Here is a 19,391-nt window from a genome sequence, read left to right as displayed (position 1 = left end):
ATTTTTATGATAACATCCGGGTTGAATAGTATTTTCTTCGTCTCAAACAAGGTACAAAATTTGATTTGGCACAAAATTTTAGTGGATAGTATTATATGAAATAATTTAAAAATTAGATAATAAAGTAGAATAAAGTGCAAAGTAAAAATTAAATATATTTAATTATTTTATATTTTAAAAATTTTGTAAAGTGCCGGGAACATACGAAAATATATTGTTGGGTACGAGGAAGTAATATATTTTAAAAAGTAAAAAGAAATCCTTCGTTCACATTATTATTAATAATATATATTATTATTGATCAATTTTAAAAAGTTTGTATTAGTAAACGAAGCATAAATTACGGTAAATCTTATTTATGGAGCATACTATTATTACAAATAAAGATATTACACTAATCTCAAGTCATTGGTCGGGTCAACGCTTCCACGAGGCACGATCACCTGCTCCAGGACCAGGGAGAGCAAACAACACCAGCCAATAACGTACCGGGACAGGCAGGTCACGTGCCTCTCCCAGGTAAGGCGCACCGTACCTACGGTGCAGTCACCCGCAGCTTATCATACCTCTCCTTCAGTGCATTAAATTCAGTAAATATGACGTGGCAATTCCACACAATAACTCCAACAAACTCTCACTTCTCTCAGTCAATTAAACTTTCTATTTTCTCCCCCTCCCTTAATCATCTCCGCCATGCTCCGCCGCCGCCTGTCGCCGGCGCCGGCGCCGGCACCGTCGACACATCACCACGCCTCGCTGTATCAGCCGTTTTCGTCTCCTTCTCCATCTCCATCTCCATCCTCCTCGTCATCGTCGCCGTCGTCTGATTCGGCGGCGGCGACGGCGCCGCCGTCAAAATTAGGCGTGGATTTCAGTCCGCCGTTGATAGCTATGGTGGTTATAATAGCAACCGCCTTTGTGATAATCACTTACTCGCGCCTCCTCTCACGGCGATTCATCCACACCTACCGGCGATACAGGCGGTGGCGCCGGCGCCGGCGGCGATACGTTCCGTCATCGTCCGCCGGCGACATCGAGTCGCCGCCGTACTCGTTCGACCCTACGGAAGCCTTCCACGTCCTCTCCCCGTACGGACTCGACGAATCCATCATCAAAACCATACCTCTCTCCGCCTACACGCGGAAGAGCGGCTGCCATGACTGCGCCGTCTGCCTTCTCGAGTTCGAAGAGAACGACTACGTCCGTACGCTTCCGATCTGCGGCCACGCCTTCCACGTCGACTGTATCGACATCTGGCTCCGCTCGCACGCGAATTGCCCCCTCTGCCGCGCCGGAATATTCCGCCAGGACTCGCCGTTCACGCCATTAATGGCGGCGAGGATCAGACCTAGCCTCGACGATATGCTAATCGAGAGCACAATTCTAGAGCCTCTGACAGAAACTCCGATCGAATCGGAGACGACAACGGAGGGCGGCGAAATCACTCAGGAACCGTCGCCGCGGCGGAGCGCAATCCAATCGGAGGACAGATTCAACCGCCGCGATTTTTTACTGAAGCGATCCTATTCCTTCGGCTTCGAACGGAATTTAGGATCGGAGCGGTTAGTTCTCGAGCCAGTAACCGCCTCGCCGTGGCGCTACCGCCGCGGCGGCGCCGCCTCAGGCGGCGGCGGAAGCTTCTGGAGCAAACGCCCTTCCCCTTTCAGCTCACTGACAAAACCTAGGGTTTTCTCCTTCCGTTACTACCGAGGCATGAAATCCCCATTTTTCCGGCGGCGGAGCATCGGCGGATTCTTCCCGCTATCGGAATCGAGCGCGAGGTTGGGCGGCGGCGGCGGCGGCGGAAGCTCTTCCCGGCGGACGAAGTCGTTGGCGAGTCCGATGTTCATGAGGAGCTCGGCGGCGGTTTTCTCGTCGAGCCGTCTCCGGAGCGGAGATCCAGAGGCGCTGTTGTCGCCGGAGAGATTGAATAGACGGTGAGGATTAGGGACACGTGGACGGCGGGGATTTGAGGTGGGTCTATTGAGGAAATTAAATAGGGTGTCTGAAATTTCTGATGGAGGAGCATTAAATGGTTGAGGTGATTGAGGTTGGGTTAGAGCGAGAGAGGGAGGGGTTGGGGGATGAGCGAGAAAGTGCATTTAAAGAATTTTTGCAAAGAGGGGTTTGGGCTGTCTCACTTTATTTGTACCTACCTACAACACGACATTGGAATTGGATCAATCATATAAAGCTAAGGGAAAAATAAAAAAAGAAAGAAAGAAACCACAATGGTGAGTATTTATTTGTTTATTTAATGGTTATTTAAAATTGGGACCAATTCTTGATAAGTGCACATTGATGGTCATTTAATGTTCTTACCTGTTTGCTATTTGACCAGTTTCTTGTTTTTTGGATGAAGGTTTGAGGTGGGCTTTGTGGATCACGGCGGCGGCGGCGGCGGCGGTGGTGGTGGTGGAGGAATTGGACAAAAGGGGAAGTGGAGCACTAAGATGAAAGTGGGGATGTTTTTGAATGGGATTGGGTTTGGCTTTTTTTGAAGGTTTGGATAGTTACATGACATCTTTTGATGATGTAGTAATGAATGGTTTTTGTGGGTGTTGTTATCGGATGTTTTGGACAGTTAGTTGTTAGTTTTGGTCTCATGATGTGATAATGTTTACCTAATGATTTCACCAAATTTTGGTTTGCTTACACAATATTTTTGATATTATTTAAGTCGAATATAGTATGTTTTTTTTGTCCATTAGTAATTTGTTTTATTTTTTTTTTTTTCTTCGATTTAAGTATATTAGTATTTTATATAAAATATAGTAAAAATAATGTAATATAAAATAATTGTCTTTATTTTTATTTTATTTTTTTATGTAAAACTAGATAAAATAAATTGTTATGGGGTATCATAAGGTAAGTGTAACAAATAAATGAAAATGATTCATTATTTCCTTCGTCCGTCTCTAAGAGTCACGTTTACCTTTTGCATCATTGTATTTAATATTAAAAATATTATTTTATTTGTATAATTTTTTGTACAAATATTCTTCTATTAGTATTATACGACACTAATGAAAATATTTTTGCAATTTTTTCTTAATTTGTACTATGTTTTTTATATAATAATTAATATTCAAATATCAAAACACAAAAAGTAGATGAGACTCTTAGAGCCAGATGAAAGTATTAATATTTTATTAATTAGTATGTGTAAAAAAAAAATAAGACAAAAATAACATGAACAAAGACGTGCAAATTGAAATCATTACAATCCTTGGGTTTAGACCAAAAGAAAAAAGCATTATCTACTTGTGGCTGCATTTGTATTATTGGTAGGAATTTGATTTAATCAAAAAAAAAAAACATTAATTTTAATCTTAATATGAAAAATTCAGTAAAAAGATTTTAGAATCAAATGAAAATAACTATTTTTTTATATTTATTATTTTTTTCAAATTAAGTAGTATAAAAAAATAATATATTTTAAAATTTAGAATATTTAGAAATAAAAATTTTGAAACGCAATTGCGGTTTAAACACATACAAATTAAACACCCTTAAATAAAAACAAGTCAGGGGATTAGATGTAGAATTTCTGAAAAAAAATGAGAAAATTTTACCCAATTTTGAAAATACAAAGATTTTAAAGTAATTTCGTAAAATTACATATAAATTTTGTATCTTTTTTGGCTAGTTAGCAAATATTTCATCCGTAAGGGTTCTATTTATCTTTTGTATTATTTTACTAAATATTAAAAATATTTTTATATTTATATATATTTTTGTATAAATATTATTGTATTAATATTATAAGATACTAATATAATATTTTTTTAATTTTTTTTAATTTATATTATATTTTTATATAAAAATTAATATTTAAATATTAATAAAAAAAAATGAAACCCTGGAGCCGGAGTTACTAGTACAAAACAATGAATTTCAAAACATAGGTAACATGAAGAATTAAAAAAAAAAATATATATATATATATATATTAATGAGTATTCATGGTATTCAACAAAGTATGCCATTTCGGATAAGAACACCACGTCAAATTACGTTTTTATCCTCCAACTTTCCCAATTACTCTCTCTTTCGGTTTGATTCGGAAAGATTTGATTTAAGTTTTTGTATTAAGATACTAATCCCTCCGTCCAAAAACTAATTTCCTACTATATCTGACAACTATTGTCATATTTCATTTTTTAAATACAAATTTTACAGTTTTATTCTTCGTTCATTTATTACTTTTTAATATCTACCATACAATTAATGACAAATTTGTCAATTCATAAGAAATCGTAAAAATATACTTTAGAACAATATAAATTGGATTGAAGTAATAAAATTTGAAAATTTTGTTAAAAGAACGCTGCAAGAGGTATAACAAGAAATTTTATTGTAATATAAATATTAAATTGTAGTTTGAATTATGATATCATACATATTTAATTAAAAATAAATTTAAATTATATTATGAATGTTTTAAAAATTTATATTTTTTTAATAAAATATATTTAGGGTGTGTTTGTTTGGGAGATTGGATTTAATTTATACTGTTCATTCCATTTTTCCCCTAAAAAACATCAAATCAAAAATCTATTTTTTATTTTTTATATTATACTAAAAATCAAATTTACATTCAAAACATCACATCAACACCTATTTATATCACAGCATACAACTATTCAAATTTAAAATTTTTACTATTCAAATCCCAATTCAAAATCCAAACCCCTAAACAAACACACCCTTAATATGTATGCTATTTTGTAAATAATATAATTTTATATAATAAAAAAAATTAAATAAAAAGTATAATAGAATATGTTAAATGATAATTTTGTAATTGAAGGAAAAGAAAGCGTGTTTAATTGGTGTATATGTGTATATATATCTATAATACTTTTTTCATCTCATTTAATTTGTCTTATATTTTCGTCTATTTCATATAATTTATTTTTTTAAAAATATAATTATACATTTTAATCATATTTAAAATTTAAAATTTAAAATTTATAATTTTTTTATTTTAATTAAATTATTTACTCATCTTAATTTTAATATATAATTATTTTTAATAAATTATAAGAAATAGTATTTTTATTTAATATTTTGTGATATAATATCATTTCTATAAAAATATAATATGCTAAATAATACTCCCTCCGTCCCATGTATTATGGGCCTATTACTGTATATACGAGAATTTAGGTAAAGTGTGATTAGTAAGTAATTAAAAAGTGTATTAGTAAAAATAATTATGGTATAATAAAAATAATTATGAATTAAGATTAAGATAACTAAATAGTTTAATTAAGATTAAAAAATTATAAAATTTAAAATTTAAAATGAGATTAAAGTGTATAATTATATTTCTAAAAAAAAAGAATGGACAAATTATATGGACGGATGAAAATAGAAAATATGAACAAATTATGTGGGAGAGAGGGAGTAAAAACGCTTGTAACTTCCAACCTAGTTTGAAAAAGTCTAGGGTGTGTTTGAAGAGTGTTTTTGGATAATATTTTTACTACCTTAGGTAGGAAAAATAATTTTAATAAGATAAAAATAATATTTTACACTGAATTATTAATTTTTTGTGGGCAAATAAAAAATATACGTTTATTATATATATATATTGTATTGATATGTATATATTATGTTATTCATAATATTTATGAAGAATCATTGCATTCATAAAAAAAAAAAAAAAAAAAAAAAAAAAGAAAAAGTAAAAGAGAAGTGGTTGTGAACAAAAAGTTTATTTAATTGAAAATTGATATGAAAATGAAATATGAATTTAAATTTTTACTTAAATATTACTTTAATACGATATTTTATAGAAAAAATAAACTACTTTTATGTGCATAATGAATATAAAAAACAAACATACTCGTATTAGCTATTTGTATTTGTAGGCTATTAGATTTCATCGAGAATTTACTGAGAGTGCACTCTACGAATAGCAACTGCAGATTTATATATATATATATTTTAAAAAAAGACACTTAAAAAAATATTAAATTTCCACTATATATAAACACTTCAAAAAAATTAATAAATAATACCTTAATTATCGAATACTACTGTATTACAATTCATGTATTGAATGTTAAATATGTGAATGATAAAAAATTAAAAGTGAAATAGTATTTGACGTAGTGATATTTTAAATAAAAAATTAAATTTTTATATCCCTTCCGTCCCAGATACCATGTCCACGTTGCCGTTTTTGTCGGTCCACGTACCATGCCACTTTCATTTTATTGAAAAATGATTACACACTTTAATCTTATTTTAAATTTTAATTTTTTTTATTATTTTAATTAAACTAATTAATTATCTTAATCTTAATTTATGATTATTTATATTATAGGATAATTATTTTTACTAATACATTCTTAATTATGTGCTAATTACATCCCTCCTAAAAATACCGTGTCTACATTGTAGATGTCCGGGACGGAGAGAGTAATATGTTAAATAAATAATAAACAATTAATTTAATAATTAAAGAAAATAAGATGATAAATAAAGAAACAAAAACACAATTCATACTTGCCATATGCTATTTTTTATTTTTTGTATATACAATTTTTTCCTGAATAGTTTTAGTTACATTTATACTATTATTGAAATAATTGGAGAGGTTGAATTTTAATGGAACAAAATTAGGAAAAAATAAATGCACATGGAGAGGTGGATAGAGAGAAGACAGCAAATACATTAATGTAGTATTAATTAATTCCATACAACTACCACCATAAATGAATTTAAGGCTGTGTTTTTTTTTTTTTATGTGTTTTTTGGAAAAAATTAATTTAAATTTAATATAAAAATAATATTTGATGAGATTTTTTAGGAAAGAAAAAAAATATATATATTTTTAAAAAAACACATAATCTAAATAATAAAATTTAAGTAAATTAGGCTAAAGAAACATACCCTAAATTATAACAATATTTTTTAATTTAAATGATAAGTTTAATCTATATATATATATATATTTGAGAAAATGAGTTTTATCAAGGAAGTTGAAGATTGAATAGTATTTTTTCTGTCCGGCTCTAAATATCATATTTATCTTTTATATTATAGTATTTAACATTAAAATTATCTTCAAGTAGAATTACCATAAAAAAGGTAAATATGAAGTATTATTTTTTTTTCTAAAAAATGATTTTTTTCATAAGAATTTTAAAGATCCTCTCTTTATTACAAACGCAACCTTAATTACTATTCTCAAAATAATAATACTCCTACTAAAAAACATCACAGCTCCATATGAACATAACCGTTGTTTCTTTGTGTCATAATTTCTTCCCCACCTCACCTGTAAAAGACGACGTAACAATTTCCCAACTCTCTTTCCTCCCTCATAATGAATTTATCTTGCTGTCTTTCCTCGCCATTTATTGCCACCACCATCAACCTGTTCTAATTAATTCCCTCCCATCTCGATCTCTCCCTCTCCTTCTTCTTCTTCTTCTGCACTGCTAACTCATCACAAGCTGCGAGCTTTAATCAATGGGGGATTATATTGTCAAGGTTGAAGAAGGAAGGAATGCCGCCAATGGGAAGCCTTCTGCAGGCCCTGTCTTCAGATGCGTTTATGCTCAAAACGGACTTCTCCAACTCCCTTCCTCCCTCAATTCTCCCTGGGATTTCTTCAGGTGCAAATTTACCAACTCTGATTCACCATTTTTAAGTATGAAGTTGAATGAAATCATGGATGATTTTGCTTTTTTGGTAAATTTTGTGTACAGTGAGTCTGTGAAGAAGAACCCTCAGAACTGCATGCTTGGTAGCCGAGAAGTCAAGGACGGAAAGGTCTTTTCACACTTTTATGCGAAATTACTGTTGTACCCTTGTCGCGGAGCTCTGATATTTAGTTATGGCGGCAGGCCGGGGCGTATAGTTGGTTGACGTACCAGCAAAGCTACGATGCAGCGCTTCGGATTGGTTCTGCAATACGGCGTCGTGGCGTCAATCCAGTTTGTTATAGTTTTTTTGTTTAATTGTTTGTGCGATCTCTGTTTTGGATGTTAATTTTTGTTGATTTGTGATGATGTATAGGGCGATAAGTGTGGGATATATGGCGCCAATTGTCCGCAATGGATTATGGCGATGGAGGTTTGAATTGATTTTTGTGGCGTTTAGCTTGGGTTTGAACTTTGAATTGTGTTAATTAGGTTTCTTCTGGTTTGATTGAACTGCAGGCTTGTAACAGTCGAGCTATTACCTATGTACCGCTGTACGATACTCTCGGTGCGTATCTATGTCGATGTTTCTGAATTTTGGGGGAAAGAGACGAGTATTACCTTCGTTTTGTTCATTTGGCGAAGCATTTGTTGTTGATTGCAGGTGCGAATGCAGTTGAGTTCATAATCAATCATGCCGAGGTTTCCATAGCTTTTGTCCATGAAAGCAAGCTGCCAGCTGTATGTTCGGTCTCCTTTTCTACTATGCCTGTTCTACATTTTCGTTTCTGTAGAAATTTCATAGCTAATTGAGTGTTATTGATGCCTTTCGATCGTTTGGATTCTTGTATGTGGTTACACTTTTTGTGTTATAGTATCGTTGCCTGTTGATGGTCTACTATGCCTGTTCTACATTTTTGTTTCTGTAGGAATTGCACAGCCAATTGAGTGTTCTGATGCCTTCGATTGTTTGACTCTTGTGTATCGTTACAGTTTGTGTTAAAATATCATTAACTGTTGATGGTGTTCTACTATGCCTGTTCTACATTTTTGTCTCTGTAGGAATTGCACGGCCAATTGAGTGTTCTGATGGCTTCGATTGTTTCGATTCTTGTGTATAGTTCCAGTTTTTGTGTTTAAATATCATTAGCTGTTGATGGTGTTCTACTATGCCTGTTCTACATTTTTGTTTCTGTAGAAATTGCACAGCCTAATGAGTGTTCTGATGCCTTCGATCGTTTCGATTCTTGTGTAACATTACAGTTTGTGTTAAAATATCATTATCTGTTGATGCCTTCTTGTGTATCATTACAGTTTGTGTTAAAATATCATTATCTGTTGATGCCTGTTCTACGTTTCGTTTCTGTAGAAATTGCACAGCCAATTGAGTGTTACAATGCCTTCCATCGCTTTGAATCCTGTGTAGGATTGAAGTTTTGGTGTTAGAATATTGTTATCTGTTGATGATGTCTGGAAAATCTAACTCTCAATCGTCTTGCTAATTATTTTCGAGTACTATCTTGGATATGATCTCCATATTTGAATCATTTATAGTGTTCATAGAGTTGGATACGACGATGTATTTAAATTCTTGCAGCTAATTACACGAGTCGTAAGTAAAAAAAACATTTGTATTTATTGTGCTCAAAAGTTGTCTAATGTTTGCGTCGCGCTCCCGCAGATGCTATCATGCCTCTCAAAGTGCCTGTCCTATCTAAAAAGTAGGTGACATGCAAATTCTGATTTTCAGTTATTCTGTTAAGTGCTACTTTGTAAGTTTTACATGCATAATTATAGGGATATGAATAAATTTGCTAAACTTAGCCACACAATGTGGCAAGTCCATTGGCAATCCGTCAAGCAATTGCCGGCATGTCTTATAATGTATGCCAATAATCTATGCCCTCGTCTGTTCGTTCATATGCATTCATGGAGGTTCTTTCCTAGGCGCAAGCGTTTAAATAGTGTTCCATTTCCATAGACTTCTATAAATTGCAATTCATTGTTCTTCATTTTCGTTTCATTTCCTTTGCATTTTTTAATTCTTAGTGATTTTCTTCTATCGGTAAATCTATGTGTATGTTGGTAGCACAATGTTTCGAGAGGAGCAAAGTGTAAGATATAGTTTTAATCCAACACTTAATTGTTCCATGTCTCGAACACAAGTTAATCAGTGTTTGCTAGATTTCTTGAACTTCAACTATTGGTTTCGGAATTAATTGGTCTGAATCCAAATTATGTTATGATAAATGAGCTAAGATAGCTACTAAGCAGACGAGGAACTGATCTAGGATAATGCCTGTGACGGGATTGCCAAGGGACTTGCCACTGCTTGTGGCAAGTTCACAGATTTTATGGGATTAGTCCTTATAATTCACGATGTTACAATAAAAAATGTCGGTTTTGTGAGATCTTTAACTGAGGGGTACATTCTGTTCTTTCATAAGCTATTGTCAGTTTTGGAAAGATTAGCGACGAGCAAAAGAAGGCAGCCGAGGAGCTCGGTGTGCTGTGCTTCTCCTGGGAAGAATTTACTTCATTGGTTAGTAAGAGTCATCAATCAGTAGTGTTATGTAATCTTTTCTCTAACAGCTATTGTTTAGCCTTTAATGGCAGATTCATTTTGTAGTTTCACATTTGTTTACGATCTTTTTAGGGAGATTTGGATGACGAACTTCCGGCCAAAAAGAAGACAGACATCTGCACAATAATGTACACAAGTGGAACAACAGGGGAGCCGAAAGGGGTCATTCTGTCCAATGCTGCTTTCATGTCTGAAGTTCTATCTATGGATCAACTTCTTACAGAGACCGACAAAGCGGTAACAAATGAAAATGCCTCTTTTGTGCTCAAAGACTTCGTTTTTCGAATGATTTCATCGATTCAACTGATTAAGCCGATAAGTTCACTCTGAAGGGGACTGAAGAGGATGTATACTTTTCCTTCCTTCCACTAGCTCACATTTTCGACCAAATCATCGAGACCTACTGCATTCTCCGTGGTTCTTCGATTGGTTTTTGGCAGGGGGTAACGATCGACATCTCACACTTTTGAGTTATCTTAAAATGCAACTATTAATCTCTCTTAAGCTATTGCTACTTGAATTTTTGAGACATCAATCCTGTTGAACTTGCAGGATATTAGATATTTGATTGAGGATCTTCTTGTGTTAAAACCGACTATCTTTTGTGGTGTTCCGAGAGTTTTTGAACGTATATACACAGGTGTGGAACCATTTATATGTTACAATGTTTTCGATTCAAGATTCTGAAAGCATCACTTGATCTGAGTTCTTTTTCGACGTTGGTGTTTTACAGGCATCATGGATAAAATCGAAGCCGGAGGTGCACTGAAGAAATCGTTGTTCTACATTGCATACAATTAGTACATACATCCCTTCTGCAATTCAAACATTTTTCTCATTTACAATGTCCTTCGCTGTTCTTACGAAATCGAACATTTAACCGGCAGTAAATTAAGGAATTTGGAGAAAGGATCCAGGCAAGATGAAGCATCTCCTCTCATGGACAAGCTTGTTTTCGATAAGGTTAGCAGTTTCATAAGCTGTCCCATTTTGCGAATTGATAATATATATTGTGCGAACTATATCATTTATTTTCAGTTAAATCGCGCTGTCAGTCGTTATATTGTATGTTGTCAGCACTGTACTCAACAATGGTCTTCTCTGCTTCAGATCAAACTAGCTTTCGGAGGACGTGTTCGTCTGATGTTGTCCGGCGCTGCGCCGTTGCCTAAGCACATCGAGGAATTCTTGAGAGTAACTTGCTGCTGCATCTTATCTCAAGGATACGGTATCTGCTCGTCTATTATCAATTCCGTAACCATAAAACGGTACATCACTCTCTTTGTGTTTCCACATCAGGCCTCACAGAAAGTTGCGGAGGATGCTTCACTTCCATCGCCAACATCTTCCCTATGATAGGATCCGTCGGCGTCCCTATGACCACGATCGAAGCAAGGCTCGAGTCGATCCCCGAGATGGGATACGACGCGCTTTCTGACGTTCCAAGAGGTGAAATATGCATCAGAGGAAACACATTGTTCTCCGGATACTATAAACGCTCCGATCTCACCGATGAGGCTGTTGTCGACGGATGGTTCCATACAGGTAAACATCTAAGAACCTGAAGCTCTTAACATAACGCCGAGTTGCAATAAAAATCTTGCCTGTTGTAGGAGATGTCGGGGAATGGCAACCAAACGGCGCGATGAAAATCATCGACAGGAAGAAGAATATATTCAAGCTGTCACAAGGCGAGTACGTAGCTGTCGAAAGCATCGAAAGCGTATACTCGCGATGCCCTCTCATCACATCGGTTAGTCCTCGAATGACACCTCTTGCCAACACTAATGTGTACAATCTATCGTTATTTGACAACACGTCTCGTCTGCTTGTAGATTTGGGTCTACGGGAACAGCTTCGAGTCGGTGCTGGTGGCTGTGGCCATCCCGGAGAAGAAGGCGCTCGAAGATTGGGCGGCTGCTAATCACGTGAAAGGCGACTTCCGATCGCTATGCAGCTCGGACAAAGTTAGAAAATACATACTCGACGAACTAAACGCGACTGCCAAACGACACAACGTACGCATTCCCTATATATATTCGTCGCGCTCGTATCTTTTCGATTCTTGCTTGATACTCGTCCTCTCGCTTCTTGTCGCAGCTTCGAGGCTTCGAAATGCTCCGAGCAGTTCATCTCGACCCGGTGCCCTTCGACATGGATCGCGACCTAGTTACGCCTACGTTCAAGCTTAAGAGGCCACAGCTGCTCAAATACTACAAGGTACAACGACGTCGAACTCCACGTCTACTTTGATTACCATTTCAATACGTTTAATTTAGTTCATTATCCGCGCCGCGACGCATATGCAGGATCGGGTCGATAAACTGTACCGAGAAATCAAAGAAGCGAAAGCACCGTAATAGCCTCAACCCGACGACACCCTGAGAAATTTACCATCCCGACTGTCGAAAAAGTTTTCTACTCAAATTCCTGAACTCCTGTCCCTGCTTTCTTGTGTATAGAAATACTTTTTCCGTCAGTCAAATTTATTCTTAATTACTTCGACTGCGACTATGTTCATTTCAAGAACGGGCAATCAATTGATCGATCGATTGATCAAAGTACACAAAACAAATTCGCAAACAAACACACGAAATTCACCCCAAGTTCGATCCGAGTTCACAAGCCGGTATCTTTACACAACCAAGCTTTACACGTTGCGACAAAAGCAATAAACAAACGATGGATGAATCGCGAACATACGCCTAAATGAACGAGATCACGAGAGCCCAAACCGGGTACAAGAAGAGCAGAAGTATCCCGATCGAGTTCGAAATCCCGCTGCTTTTCGTGAAGGAATTTCGGAACCCACCAGATGCCCGAATGTGCTCCTGCAGCAAGTAACACCCGATAACGAGGCACACGAAGACCCCCACGACGCTGCCCCTTAGGGTGTCGGCAAAGAACCCCGGCGCCACCACAATCAGTAGGATCAACGCCCCGGGCAATTCCAACCAATCTGTCGAACACAATTATCGAATGCAGGCGCGCTATTAAAACAAAAAACATTTTCGACACTATCATACACGCCCGTGGATATAAATACGTTTACGTAATAATACCTGGGAAACGTCGGGGGAAGAAAAGGCGAAGCACGACGGCAATGAGAGCGATCCATTTTCCTACTTCTCCCCTTCATTGCGAAAGAAATGTTATCGAGCTTATTACGAAAGCATAGGCGGCGTTGAGCTGTAAGAAGTATGACATTTTGGCGATTCGGAGAAGGGCGATTTATTACCTGAGCAAACCGAAGAGCCACGAGGGAAGACTGAAGAAGATGTAAGGGATCAAGAGGGATGTAAGTATGTTGGTTTTCCAGTTGGTCCGATCCAAGATCAACAAGTAACTGCACAATGCCGATGAGTTTTCGATCAAACAAGAACGAATATGATAGCAATGTGTAAGAAAAGCTAAGCAATAAATTCATTCGAAATATTTCACTAAAAAAACATGCATTTGGTAAAATATATTCAAATTCAAAACAACCAAACCACTCTTAAACACAAACAAACATGCCCCTAATCACTTTTTATACCTACAATAAATAGTATTTTTTATAAAAAGTTTAAAAATTAAAATAAAATGATTTATTTTCCCAAAATACCCTTATAGCTTTTACTTTTATATTAAAAATAATTTTTTCTTGATGCAAAATATCTTATCCAACACTTATTTAATCAAAATTAAAAAAAACTCAAAAGAAAACACGCGCTAGTTTAATCCTAATCCAAAATTACAAAATTCTCAAATCAAACAACTATATATATATTACTTCATCCGTCCTTCTTTAAAGATCACGTTTACTCCGCCGTTCGTCTCTAAAAGTCACATTTACCTTCTTTTTTTTTTGTCATTGCATTTTTTTTTTTACCAATATACTTCTATTAGTATTATAAAGCTGATTCAAATATTTTTGTAATTTTTTCTTATTTAGTACTAATTAATATTCAAAAATCAAATATAAAAAAAAAAGAAATAAGTAAATAAATAAAACTTTAGAGCAGACGGATATAGTATATTATTATTTTTTATTATAAAAAATTAATTTTGCATTCAAACGATTATTTTGATTCAAATTTTTACTATTCAAAATTCATATCCAAAATCCAAATCCAAACAATAGCACACAAACGCCAATCGATTCAAAAATTGTTGATACAACAACGTAACGTAAGAAATCTCTCTAAGAAACAATCCATCCAATTAGAACACACACACACATAATTGAGTGTAGTGAGCAGAAAATAAATAAATAAAACTGAATTAAGATCAGATTAGGGTTAGTTCTTACATTGCAGCAACAGCAGCAACCCATTTGAGGAAGGAAGTTCCGAATCCGAGTCCCCCCAATTTGATAGCGTGATCCGCAAGCTTTTTCACGGCGTTCCCGATGTCCTTCATGTCCGAGCTCAGCAAATCGCCGACCGCCGAATCATCAGTCTTCATCGCCAAGAAGTTCGTCTTCCCGCCGATCATTTTCTCCGTCGCCGGAATATTTAGGGATTTAGGGTTTGAGTGAAATTGGAAAGATTAGAAATTAGAATAAAATCGCTAAAACGATTGATTGCTAAAACAGGTGGGAACGATGGATGTATGTACTGCCGACGAAGTCAGTGAGGCGCCACGTGGGCGTGTATTATTGGTGGTTATTTTTGGAGGTCATGGAGTGTGGGCTCTGATGGATCTTGACCTTTGATTTTATAATCGGACGGTCTGGATTTATCTGGAGTCTGGAGCCTGGAGCTTCTGGAATTGGTTGGAAAGTTACGTGTAATTATTGATTTAATTAATTTATTGCAACAACTATATCCAGTTGTCCAATTAATTTGTCGTGGCAAGAACTGATTATTTTTAATATTATTATAATCGATCGGGAAGTTTCTGTCGGAGGGACAGTTCATCGTTTTGGATATTTTTTGGAATATTTTTTAAAGGATATTAGATCCGAAGTTTTTCATTATTTTTTTAAATTATTTTTTTATAAAATATAATATTTAAATAAATTTAATTAACATCTCATTGTAAATTAATTTAAAATTACAATAAAACAAATTATGCAATATGTGTTAATATTATTTCTTTGTGAATGCACTTTCTCCCCGGCCAAATTCAAATATCAATTTTATTATTTTTGTTTGTCTCAGTATTTATTTTTTTATTTGAATAAGAAGATAGGGGTGGATACGGTTCGGTTATTTACAAATATATAGGTATTTGATAATCGAATCGAACCGAACAAATACTTAAAACCGCGAACCGTTAACCGAAAATAATTGTAGTATTTGCAAATAATTCGAACTGAACTGAAATTAAGAAAAAATATATAAAAAAATAATTAAAATTCTAACTAAATAAAAAATATTTGCAAATATTTCAAAAATCGGAACCAAACCGAATATAATTATTAATACTATAAATTTTAAAATATAATAATTTAAATATATAAATATATTCAATTCAGTTAACCAAACCAAAAAAAATATGAAAAATCGACCAAACAAATATCAAATATGCAGTATTTGTATTCGAACCAAATTTGTTCGGTTAATTGAAAATTCGGTTCGATTCAGTTCGGTTCAGCGGTTCGACGATTCCGTTTCATTTTTTTACCCACCTTTTTTTTGTCTTGATCATTTTGGGCCACCTTCTTTCTTCTTGGGCCATTACAGATCTGCCTATTCCATTTTATAAATTTTTGGGTCCTTCAACATAACGTTTTCTTCAACATAGATCTCGAGATTATATAATAATAATAATAATAATAATAATAATAATAATAATAAATAAGTTAATTCTTCCTCCCATTTGACTTAATAAAAAGCTAAGTTCAACATGGCCGGCAACCGCCGCTGCTCATGGCGGCGATTGGCCGCCGGCGGCCTGATCTGCTTCCTGATCCTCCAGCTCCACTCCTTCCTCCGCCATGTCGGCGTCGAGTTCGAGAAAATGAAGCAAATTCTAGCTCTCCATCCCCTCCCTCTCCGCCACCTCGAGCACGTCGAAGAGTTGATTCTCCTCCCGCCCAACGACCTCCGAGTCGACCCTCGCGAAATCGACCTCGTCCGCGAATTCCTCGACGCATCCTCCCGTGCTCGGACCATTTTCTTCCCGGAAGGCGCCGTCGATCCGAGAACAGATGATCGGAGATACTTCCATCCCGGGAAAGTGTGGCTCGACACCGACGGGAACCCTATCCATGCACACGGCGGAGGCGTTATGTTCGACGAGAAATCGGGGCTCTACTTTTGGTACTATTCATCTAATTGAATGAGTATTTTTATTTTGATTACTATATATTCGATTATCACTTTTGTTCTATAATTTTTTTTTATAATATTATTGTGAAATAGTATTTTAATATACTATTTTATAAGAGAAAATAATATGTTTACCAAAATTATCAGAGTTAAACAATAAATCAAGTGAAAAAATTGTAAATAGAATAACATTTTGATTTCAATATAGGTACGGAGAGTATAAAAATGGCTCGACTTATCGTGCCGGCAAAACCGGGGTGACCCGGGTGGACATCACCGGCGTGGGTTGCTACTCGTCGACAAATTTACGGGAATGGAAATACGAAGGAATTGCGTTGGCATCGGAGGCGAACGACTCGTTCCACGATTTGTACAAGACGAAGGTCTTGGAAAGGCCTAAAGTTGTGTACAATGAAAGAAGCCAAAAATACGTGATGTGGATGCATGTCGACGACGAGTCCTATAGCAAGGCTTCAGTCGGGGTCGCGACTAGCGATTTTCCTATGGGACCGTTCAATTATCTCCATAGCTTTCGGCCTAATGGGTTCGAAAGTCGGGACATGACGGTTTTCAAGGATGGAAACGGTGTTGCGTATTTGATTTATTCGTCGAATCGGAATAAGGAGATGCATATAAGCCCGATGAGCCGGGATTATCTTCACGTCGCGAATCGAACGATCAAGGCCCTTGTTGGACAATACAGGTAGAATTTGATATTAACAGATAGTTTCGAAATTTTTAGCGCTATTCGCTAATAGTAACTTTTTCAAAGAAGATACTACATCCGTTCCATAACATCAGTATCATTTATTTTATACACTTAGATTTTTAAATATTAGTATTATATTGGTTTACAGCGAAAAGAATAAAAATACCATTATTAGATTATGTAATATAAAAATAATGACATTTGTGTAATATTTTGAAAGTCGTAAGGGTATTAATTATATTAAGTAGGTAGTATAATTACTAAATTAAAAAATGATATCCCTGTTTTTGAACGGACAAAAATGAAAAAATGGTATCATTGTTACGGGACGGAGCGAGTATCACTATAAAATATCATTTCCATCTCATAAAATATGAGTCCTCCCGTCTCAAAACAATAGTCTTATTTTGTCATTTTCGTCTGTCCCAAAATAATAATCTCATTTTTATTTTTGTAACTACTTCCCATTTTTACAAAATTATCTTCATTTTTTCACAATAATTACATAAAATATGAGTATTTTAATCTTTTAAAAATACTTTTACATTCACTGTTAATATAATACTATTATTCATGTACATCCTAAATGTCTATTGTTTTGGGACGGAAAAAAGTTATTAAACACTCAATTTTTTTATTATTTAATTTTTTTTCTAGAACCTAATAACTTCTATCTAAACAAACCTCATTCTAAAATTGATCTGATTTTGTACTACATTTGAAGTTGTTATAGTGTTACTAAATCTCTTAAACTATATATTCAAGTTCGAGGCATTGCAAATTTACATTTACTTCAAATAATCTTCAATTTTACTCGACATTTTTTAATTGTAAAAAAAAATTTCTAAATGTTTTTTATACGAGATATATTATTATTATTATTATTTTCTTTTACAAAATATTCATGTTTTTAAATTAAAACGAAGGGAAGCTCCGGCCGTGTTCAAGCACGAGGACGTGTACTATATGGTGACATCAGGATGTAGCGGGTGGGCGCCGAATGAGGCCATGGTGCACGAAGCCGAGTCGATTCTTGGGCCTTGGGAGAGCATCGGAAATCCTTGTGTCGGGGCAAATAAAGCTTTTCGAGTGGCGACGTTCTTCTCACAAGGCACTTGTGTGATCCCGATGCCCGGTGGGGCTCCGGGATCGTTTATTTTCTTGGCGGATCGATGGAAACCCGACGATCTCGGGGACTCGAGGTATGTGTGGTTGCCCATGGTTGTTAGGGGTAGAAATGAGAGGTATGTTGGATTGCCATTGTGGTCTAAAGTTTCCATTTTTTGGCACAAAAAATGGATGATTCCATTAGGGAAAAGTGATGGAGAAGAAGAAGGTTAATGAAGCCAAAGGTTGCTAATTTGGAGTTGATAATATCACTATCAAATGCAGAGATAGGGCTAAGGCCTACCAAAAAAATATAATTATATAATGTACTATTTATATATATATATACTATATATATTATATTAATATTTGTTAATTTTTTAATAAATATTTGCTAATCGAATCAAAATCAGTACGATCAATTAATCGAAATAATTATATTAATATGAATAGTATATCATTTATTATTATATTATATGACTGTCGTTGTGTAGAATGAAGATATAAATTCGAAATTGTTATTTCTATAAACTTTCAAAATTCATACTTATTATTTAAAATTTGTCTTAAATTTTATTTAAATGCTGAAGATCAAGTGCTGAAAAGTTTCTTTCAGCACCTTGCTGAGTCCTTGTAAATCAAAAATATATATTTATATTAATTTTATTATCTAATAATTATATTAATTAAAAATAATTAATTTTTTTGCTATTCAACGACAAAAATTATAGTCTATTTAATATCTATTCGACTATTATTTTATCTTTACTTCTATCACTACTTGTCCATTTTCATTTATAATGGGTGTACTTGTGGAATTTTATCATTGATTTCACAATTTTAATTTTATTTTTTTTTTAAAAATATCAAATCAAAAATTTATTTTTTTATTTATTTTATTACACTAAAATTAAATTTTACATTCAAAACATCACACGAATACATATTTATATCACATCGAACAATTGTTTCTATTCAAAATTTTACTATTCAAAATCAAAACCAAAAACCATAAAAGTAAACAAACCAATATTAGTAATCTTCGCTTTTACTTTAATAGTTTTATTTAACTA

At 34.5% G+C, this 19,391-nt stretch overlaps 4 protein-coding genes across 4 annotated transcripts; 3 read left to right on the top strand and 1 right to left on the bottom strand.

Annotated features, from left to right (window-relative positions):
- The first annotated feature begins 633 nt into the window (after positions 1-633).
- Positions 634-2,707, top strand: LOC127255916 (RING-H2 finger protein ATL65). The gene is made up of 2 exons (XM_051281694.1): positions 634-2,234; positions 2,363-2,707. Exon 1 carries the CDS (start codon positions 694-696, stop codon positions 1,939-1,941), a length of 1,248 nt encoding a protein of 415 aa, XP_051137651.1. The 5' UTR covers positions 634-693; the 3' UTR covers positions 1,942-2,234; positions 2,363-2,707.
- Positions 2,708-7,303: 4,596 nt separating this feature from the next.
- LOC127253627 (probable CoA ligase CCL6) lies at positions 7,304-12,744 on the top strand. The gene is made up of 19 exons (XM_051278292.1): positions 7,304-7,634; positions 7,728-7,791; positions 7,866-7,955; positions 8,038-8,094; positions 8,181-8,229; positions 8,326-8,402; positions 9,343-9,382; positions 10,109-10,203; positions 10,318-10,482; positions 10,578-10,688; positions 10,798-10,885; positions 10,979-11,045; positions 11,133-11,208; positions 11,356-11,473; positions 11,545-11,790; positions 11,859-11,998; positions 12,081-12,263; positions 12,346-12,465; positions 12,555-12,744. Exons 1-19 carry the CDS (start codon positions 7,489-7,491, stop codon positions 12,603-12,605), a joined length of 1,983 nt encoding a protein of 660 aa, XP_051134249.1. The 5' UTR covers positions 7,304-7,488; the 3' UTR covers positions 12,606-12,744.
- Positions 12,745-12,765: 21 nt separating this feature from the next.
- On the bottom strand, positions 12,766-14,822 carry LOC127253636 (cold-regulated 413 plasma membrane protein 2-like). Its single transcript, XM_051278303.1, has 4 exons — positions 14,537-14,822; positions 13,484-13,591; positions 13,308-13,378; positions 12,766-13,204 (listed from the first exon to the last, which is right to left on the bottom strand). Exons 1-4 carry the CDS (start codon positions 14,719-14,721, stop codon positions 12,951-12,953), a joined length of 618 nt encoding a protein of 205 aa, XP_051134260.1. The 5' UTR covers positions 14,722-14,822; the 3' UTR covers positions 12,766-12,950.
- A 1,254-nt stretch (positions 14,823-16,076) lies between these two features.
- LOC127255281 (uncharacterized) lies at positions 16,077-18,631 on the top strand. Its single transcript, XM_051280759.1, has 3 exons — positions 16,077-16,493; positions 16,711-17,205; positions 18,138-18,631. Exons 1-3 carry the CDS (start codon positions 16,078-16,080, stop codon positions 18,550-18,552), a joined length of 1,326 nt encoding a protein of 441 aa, XP_051136716.1. The 5' UTR covers position 16,077; the 3' UTR covers positions 18,553-18,631.
- The last annotated feature ends 760 nt before the right edge of the window (positions 18,632-19,391 follow it).

This window comes from Andrographis paniculata, unplaced genomic scaffold, assembly GCF_009805555.1.
Source record: "Andrographis paniculata isolate CXL003 unplaced genomic scaffold, ASM980555v1 Contig12END, whole genome shotgun sequence".
Taxonomy (NCBI): Eukaryota; Viridiplantae; Streptophyta; class Magnoliopsida; order Lamiales; family Acanthaceae; genus Andrographis; species Andrographis paniculata.
The sequence above is the reverse complement of the archived record's forward strand: the minus strand, read 5'-3'. Positions and strand labels throughout refer to the sequence as shown.